The following is an 8,018-nucleotide window of genomic DNA, read 5'->3' as shown; positions in this document are numbered from 1 at the left end:
CTCATGACGGCCAGGACCACGCTTAACACATTAAGCAAGGAGCTGGGAGTGACACTGCTTAGTTTAAAAGAACCAGTTAGGATTTTCAGAATTGAAGAATGCGGTCCAATTTTATTAACCTAACTAGAGGCCCGTTGCACGAAAATTCGTGTAAGAGTAGGCCTTCCTTCCCCAAGCTGCCAGCACCGGCTTTCCTCTGGCACCGAGGACCTGGGCTGGCTTTGCCTGGGCTGGCCACAGGCACCCAGGACCCCGGGTGGCTTCGCGTGGGCTAAAGAACCAGTTAGGATTTTCAGAATTGAAGAATCTGGTCCAATTTTATTAACCTAACTAGAGGCCTGTTGCACGAAAATTCGTGTAAGCGTAGGCCTTCCTTCCCAAAGCTGCCAGCACCGGCTTTCCTCTGGCACCCAGGACCTGGGCTGGCTTTGCCTGGGCTGGCCACAGGCACCCAGGACCCCGGGTGGCTTCGCGTGGGCTGGGCCCCAGCTTTGTCAGGAAGGACGTCTGGAATGACATCTGGAAGACGTCCGGTCTATCAGGTCGAATTAGCATATTACCCTTTTATTAGTATAGATAGTGATGAATAGGCTTAATGGCAGCTAGAAGCAACTAAAGAGAGAGTCAGTATGCTGGAAGGGAGATCAGGAGGAAATCCACAACAAAGTAAGGAGAGACTAGCGATGGGAAATATGGAGAAGATAAAAGCACGAAAGATGCAATGAGAAAATCCAACATATTTTTTATTTTGTCCTCACCCATGGATTTTTTCCCCCATTGCTTTTCAGAGAGCGAGTAGAAGGGAGAGAGAGAGAGAGAGAGAGAGATAAACATCAATGAGAGACTCATCGACTGGCTGCCTTCCACCTATGCCCGACGAGGGGTGGGTAGTGAACCCACAACCCAGTGCATGCTCTTGACCAGAATATGCACTTAATGGCATTGCCCACATCAATGCATCAATGCAATCTGACACATGAACAGTACAGAGCAGACAAATATCATGGTGACTATGTGACTACTAGTAGATGAGGAAAAAACATTTTACAAAATTCAGTGCGTGGCATACGCCCTAACCACTGAGGACACTGGGCAGGGCAAAAATCTAACATTTTTCATTGGAGTCTCCAAAGAAAGGAAGGGAGAGCCCAGGGAGAAGCAATATTTGATGTGATGATGGCTTAGACATTTCCCAAAACTGATGGAAGAAATTTACAGCCGAGGAAACGAAGGCCTCATCTGCACAGTAAAAGGGAGGTTCTATAAATTGTACAAGTTTACATAGGAGGCCCTAGCACCTAGGATCTTAGCAAATTTTTTTGAAAATGAATGAATGAGTGTATAACCAGAATCTAGTAAACATAGGGTCACTTTCTGCTACATTAATAGATAAAATGGTCTTTAAGAAAAGAAAAAAAGGGTGACTAGCAATAAAGGGGTTTACTTCATAATGGTAAAAGATCTAACTCAACAGAAAGATGTGAAAATCTAAATTTGTATGCACTTAATGGCATTACCCACATGAATGCATCAATGCAATTTGACACATTAACAGTATACCTGGTAGAGCAGAAAAATATCGTGATGACTATGTGACTAGATGAGGAAAAAACATTTTACAAAAGTTAATTTCCATGCATAAGAAACACCCTTAGCAAAACAGAAATGAAACTTCTTTAATCTGAAAAAAAAAACACCTAAAACACTATAGCAAAATTATACCTAAGGGTGGAAACTGTAAAATAATATTAAAAGAATTAAATAAGACTGAAATAAATGTAAGGAAATACCATGTTTCTGGACTGGAAGGTTGACATTGTAAAGATGTTAATTCTAACCAAAATATCCATAAATTACTAATGCTGATCAAATTGGTGGCTATATCAATAACTATGGAGAATATGGATTGAACCTATATATGTTCTTTTTAAAAAAATCCTCACCCAAGGACATGCTTAGAGAGAAAGGGAGAGACAGAGAGAGAGAGAGACAGAGAGAGAGAGACATCAATGTGAGAACCCACAACCTGGGTATGTGCCCTGATCAGGAATCAAACCAGCAACATTTTGGTGCCCAGGACGAGGCTCAACCAACTGAGCCACTCCAGCCAGGCTACATATATTCTTTCACCCAACAATTCCGCTCCTTGGTCTCTGCCCAAGAGAAATGCATGTACAAGCATGTCAAACAACTACAGGAAAGTTTATATCAGCAGAAAGTGTAATAGTCTAAACTAAGAAGCCATACAAATGCCCATCAACAGTAGAAGGTAAATGGTGATGTATTCATACCACGGGATAATAAAGACCAACGAGGAAGAATGAACTGCTACATGCAACACGGATGAATCTCCTGAGCAGAAAGCTGAGTGAAAGCAGCCTGGCACACAAGAGCATGTGTCACGTGATTCCATCTCTCTATATAAAAGGCTAACATCCAAATTTTCCACTCGGGAGTTTGACCAGGAGTTCGATTGCTTGCTATGATGTGTGCTGACCACCAGGGGGTGGCGTGGAACATCGGGGGGGCGGGGGCGGCAACCAGCAGCTGCAGGGCACTGAGAGACTGAGGGAGGCAGGCAGGCAAGGCCTAGGCGCCCGACTCTGCATGAATTTGGTGCACCAGGCCTCTAGTTTATAGAAAAGCAAGGACCTGATGTTCATCAAATAAGCCAGATATGGGTCCTGTGAACAAGGAGGATCCTGGGATTGAGGGGGTGTGAGGGGGCTTCCAGGGTCCTTGCCACGATCTTTCTTCATCTGGGTGATGGTTACAGAGATGGTTTTTAATAACCATCTGCTAGTCCACACGTCTGTGCTGCCCACGTACTTATGGGTGTTTCAATTCACAGCGAAGAAGGGTTGAAACCATGGGACGGGTTTACATGTCCCTCCAGCCTCTGCCGGGAGACAGGTTTTTAAATCGGTCCTCCTGCCTTGGACACCGTTATCGCACAGCAGTGGCTGGGACACACCTTTCTCTTTCTCCTTCGTGACTGTCAAGCCACAGAAATATGCTGTTTAAAACTCAAGAAAAGGCGAACTGTCAAAGCGCCACGGTCCGCGAGCCCAGGCCCTTTCTAAGGAGACCGCGCTGGGTCCTGCCTGCTCCTGTGGTCACTTCCTCCGCCCCCGTCACCGGCTCCGACAGCCCACACCCCCGTGACCCCTTCACGCCGTTTCATCTGGGAGACACTGATCTATGCTGCGCCTGGAACAGAACCGAACTGACTCATGGTGCTCCTCTGTGCGTGTGTGGGTCAGGGCAGCCGGCGGGCGGGCTGAGGGGAGGCTGCCTGGTGGGGAGAGAGGCCGGCCCCAGGCCTCAGCTCTGCACTCTCCCTCAGACAGAGGCCCAGGGAGCCAGGCGAGGGCAGGAATTCCCTGACTTTGGGCCTTCACTCGTGTCCGTGTCCCCTCTGCAGCCTGGCGCCTCGGGAGCAATGCTGGGGCGGGGGGAGTGCTCGCACCTGCGCCTGCGGAGGACTGTGAGGACAGCACCTGCTTTGGGGGCCGACTGCGATGATGACACACAGCACCTGGCACAGGGCCGGCTTTCTGCCCCGAGAGAGGGGAGGACCCTCCTGTCCTATGGGGTTGGGGCCAGTCATGTGACCTGTGTCAGCCAATCAAATGAGGTGGTGTGCCGTGGGCTAGAGTGCAGGCCAGACCTCCACCTCTGCAGTGGGAGACATCCCGGGCAGCCCACGGCCTCGGGAGGACATGAGGCAGGTGGAGCACGCTGTGTCCATCAAGCCTGGCCCAGGTCGGCCGCCTCCGGCCAGGGCAGACCGCGAACACAGGTCACTGTCGCTTCCAGCTCTGGGTTCCAAGGCATCTCGCTGCACGACATTACGTGGTCATGGTTACGTGACCTCCACCACAGCAGGGGCGAGGCCCTCACAGCCGAGGGACAAAGGTGGCTTATGCTCACAGCTCAGAGGCTCACTCTGCAAACGTCTCTCGAGCCCTTGCTATGGGCTCCGTGCCAGGGACATGGCAGTGACAGGCAGACGTGGACCCGGACCTCAGGGAGTGCACAGCCCAGCGGGGGACCGGGGTCACTATGACAAGTGCGATGGCCGGGAGGGTGGCAGCCCTAGGGACACACCAGGGAATCTGGTCTGAGGAAGTGACGTTTAACTGAGACAAGAATGAGAACAAGCAAAACGGAGGGAAGGGAGGGGACCGAGTTTCAGGCAGTGAGAAAGCACACGCAAAGGCACTGGGGCAGGAGGGATGGGCATCTCGGCGGAACAGAGGGATGCCTGGAAGGAAACAAGCCAGGGACGTGACCCCAGATACGTGGTGGGTGGGCCAGGTCATGTGGGCCTGGTGGGCCACAACAGGGGAGCTTACGGGCCAGGCTGGGCAGGTCTCTGGGTCAGACGGGGTGGGTCTCGTGGGTCAGGCCATATGGGAGCATCACAGACCAGCCTGGGTGGTCATCACGGACCAGGCGAGGGGTGTTAGCTCAGCCTGGGGGCTACGGGTGGCATTTTGGGTGCTAAGTGAGTTCATTCATGTGCTCAGTCTACACGGAGGGCAGCTAAGAGTTCCTGGGTGAGAGAGGTCGGGCAATAAGGACAGGGCCGCACGGAGGGTACACAGCCAGGAACGGCCACACTGCTCTGCTCCGTCTGCTTCCCAAGCGACTCTTCTCTACTTTGCAAATTTGCGCCTCTTTGCAGGGAGGTCAGCTGCTTGGGAAAATGACTAAAAGGGAGGAGGGGCTATAACCACTTAGCATGCAGGGCCCTGAAGGCACTGGCGAGTCTTACTTCTCAAATAAAGAAAACAAATTAACGGCTCCGTGGCTTTAAGTCACAACGAAGAGCCACGGGGGTTCCCTTCGCCGGCTGCCACGGCGGTAGACCTGTACGTGCCAGTCTGTATTTCTCAGACGCTGCGCCCTTGGAGACGACCTGTCACCCTTAACCTTGCTGAAGGACCAGGCAAACTGACTCACGCCCTACCTCCTTCCAGGGACATGGACCACAGGGGGCCACGCGTCTACCGTTGGCTCCTCCAGACCTACCTCAGATAGACTACGGCCCAGGAAACCATTGCTCTGGCATTTCCCCCAAACCCAATTTCTTTTACTCTTTGGAAAGTTAGTGCTTCCTGTCTGCGTTAGGCAAAATAATACCTCCCCAAGTCGCCCATGTCCGAGCCCCTGGAATATGCCACCTTCCAGGGTCCAAGAGATTCTGCAGACACTCGTTAGGGACTGAGATGGGAAGAGACCCAGGTGAGTCCAGTGTAAGCACAAGGGCCCGTCCAGGTGAGAGGGAGGCAGGAAGTCAGGGTGAGCGGAGATGGGATGGTGGGAACAGGCGGGAGCGCCAGGTCTCTGGCCCTGGCACGGAGGAGGGGCCACGAGCCCAGGGATGTGGGCGCCCTCAGCAGCCGGGAAAGTCAAGGGAACGGATTCTCCCTCGGGGCCTCCAGCAGGAACCCAGCCCACGGGCACCTTCCTTTTGGCCAGTGACGCCCCCTCGGACGTCCGACCTCCAGGACTGTAAGGTAATAACCGCGTTGTCTTTAGCCACTGAGCTTGTGTTAATTTGTTGAGAATTTGTGTTAATTTCTCATCGGACACGACCACACCTACTGCAGAATGCCAGAATTTCAGTTGCGCGCTCGTTCCTCGATTCCCTCGTGCGTTTATTCATCCGTTTTGCCTGACCGCCTCTCCCTTCTCTTGCTCACCAGGCCGCTTCTCCCTCCTCCTTGAATGCTATGAGCCCCAGGCCTGAAGCCCAGGCTCCCAGCTGAGTTTCCTAAAACAAAACATCTTACCCTTTCACCGCTGGGCCGCCAAGAACCGACCTTGTTGAGAGAGAGGCCTATTTGCCCGGTTCCTGCGAGGGGACCTCCCCGTTCTTGGAATGTCCTCCCGGATACGGATACGAGGGTCTCAGGTTATGGGGGAGCCTGGGCCCCGTCAGGGAGCCTGTGACAGTGATGTGATCAGGGTGGGGCCTCGGGCTGCCTGCTATCAGCTCTTCCCGCAGAGGGCCGGGGGTTAAGGCCGGCCACACTGGCGGCCACCCACGTCTGTGTGACTGCGTCCCAATAAAACTGGAAGCCGAGCTCGGGGAGCCTCCGTGTGGGCAGTGGCCGGTGTGTGATGTCACAGCGCTGTCAGGAGGCCAGTGCTGCCCACGCCCCGAGAGGACGCTGGAGGCCTCTGCCTGGGACCTCTGGCTGACCTGGGTCTGTAGCTCCCGTTGCAACCACCCACGTGGAAACAGCTGCAGCGAGTCCTTTAGAGCAGCGGGCGCCACCCTTTCGGACTCAGGGACCACGGGCGGGCGCCCGCTGCTCTAGAGAACTGAAGGGGACCTGCGTTTGGTGTCAGTGAGGCATCTTGTGGGGACTATGTTTTTGTTTCATCCTCACCTGAGCATAGTTTTTCCATTGCTTTTCGGAAGGAGTGGAAGGGAGGGAGGGAGGGGGTAGGGGGAGAGAGAGAAACATCAATGTGAGACTCAACTGGTTACCTCCACATGTGCCCAACCGGGGGCGGGCAGTGACCCTGCAACCCGTGTACGTGCCCTTGACCGAGAATCGAACCTGAGACGCTTCGGTGGGCGGGGGCACATCCCCCGTGTCTGCTGTCTCTGTGTTCTCTGAGGACGGTTCATTTCTCTCATTGTCGGCCCGACTCCTGGTGAGAACCGGGGCCGCGGGGCCGGAGTTGGCGGGTCCGTTTCACCACGCTCCCCACAGCCTTTCGACGGGCAGCAAGCCGGCCCGCGTGGCTCTCGGCTCTGCGCCTGTCCCCAAGGGCCGGGCGGCGCTGGGCTGGGCTCAGAGGCCCTCTATGAGCTGCGCGACCTGGGATTTAGCGGCGTCCGCGTCAGCCAAGCTGGGACCTTACTGTTTGTTTTCAGGTCAGGAGACAGCGGGCATTTAGAAAAATGCTGCTCTCTGCAGCCTGAGAACGCGAGGCGGGATGGTGCCTCTCTCACAGCCCCGTGCCCACCAGACCACGATGGTGCCTCTCTCACAGCCCCGTGCCCACCATATCATGGTGGGTGCCTCACCCAAAGAAAAGGTCTGGGAAAGAGCCTGCCAGGCTGCAGGACGAGGTACCTTGTGAGCTCTCCCGTACACACGCACCCTCCCATACACACGCACCCTCCTAGACAGAGAGGACGAGAACACTTATAACACTGTATGATGCTCGCTCTGTGCCCATAGCACCTCTGTGCTCGGCCTGTGGAAGCTTACTTAAACCGCCGGACAGTCCTGTGAAGAAAGCTCACTACCCCATCTTCACGGAGGAGACTGAGCCGCTGGCCACCAAAACAGACCCGGCCCCAGCTCTCTCTCCACGATGCCTCCCCGTCTCCCTGCTCCCAGCGCTGCCCCCTGCAGGCCACTGTCTGCTGGGGCCTCGGAAAGCAAGGGGAGTCACTTCGGCCTTTGGGCCGGGGCCCAGGAGGATGTGCGGTCCTCACGCACACCCAGGTCCTGAGGGCTCTCAGCCCGCCCCGCCTGGGGGCCACGTACCTGGCAGAGCGCCGCCGTGGCCTCGGTGGCCCTGAAGTTCTCCTCTTCCTCCAGGTCACTGCGCGTCACCCTCTGCCGCTCCAGGACCCCGTGAAAAGCCTGAGAGTAAATGCAGGAGCTGAATTGGACAGAAAATGCACAACCTCCCCCCTCCCCCCGAAAATGCACAGTTCTCTCCACCTGCCCCCAACTCTCAGATCAAAAGGACGCTCATCCTTGGTTTACATCTGAGAAAAGTGAGGCACGGGGTCACGGGGCTTCTGTGGCTTGCGGGCTGAGGCCACGGCAGGGACCAGCGAGCCTGAACCCAGGAAAGCCATGGACTGAGCTTTGGTCCAGCCAGAAGGCGGAGGTGCTGCAGGCCGCCCTGACTGCTCTCTCCTGGACACAGGCCGCCTGGACAGCGTCCTCGGATTGAGTGCTGCAGGCCCTGCCCAGGCCTGGGAGACCGGCCCGCGGAGCCTGGTCACCGATGTGCAGACCGGGAGCCGGGATGCA

The 8,018-nt window shown here is 55.0% G+C and overlaps 1 protein-coding gene across 1 annotated transcript in view; it reads right to left on the bottom strand.

Moving 5' to 3' along the window:
• Nucleotides 1–8,018, bottom strand: part of EVC (Ellis van Creveld protein) — an 80,705-nt gene that overhangs the window by 47,492 nt on the left and 25,195 nt on the right. The window contains exon 11 of the mRNA XM_015565800.1: nt 7,446–7,619. Within this exon, the coding sequence (XP_015421286.1) occupies nt 7,446–7,619 (174 nt within the window). The remainder of the gene's footprint in view (nt 1–7,445; nt 7,620–8,018) is intronic.

Source organism: Myotis davidii, unplaced genomic scaffold, assembly GCF_000327345.1.
Source record: "Myotis davidii unplaced genomic scaffold, ASM32734v1 scaffold960, whole genome shotgun sequence".
Taxonomy (NCBI): Eukaryota; Metazoa; Chordata; class Mammalia; order Chiroptera; family Vespertilionidae; genus Myotis; species Myotis davidii.
This window is presented reverse-complemented; position numbering and strand designations above follow the sequence as displayed.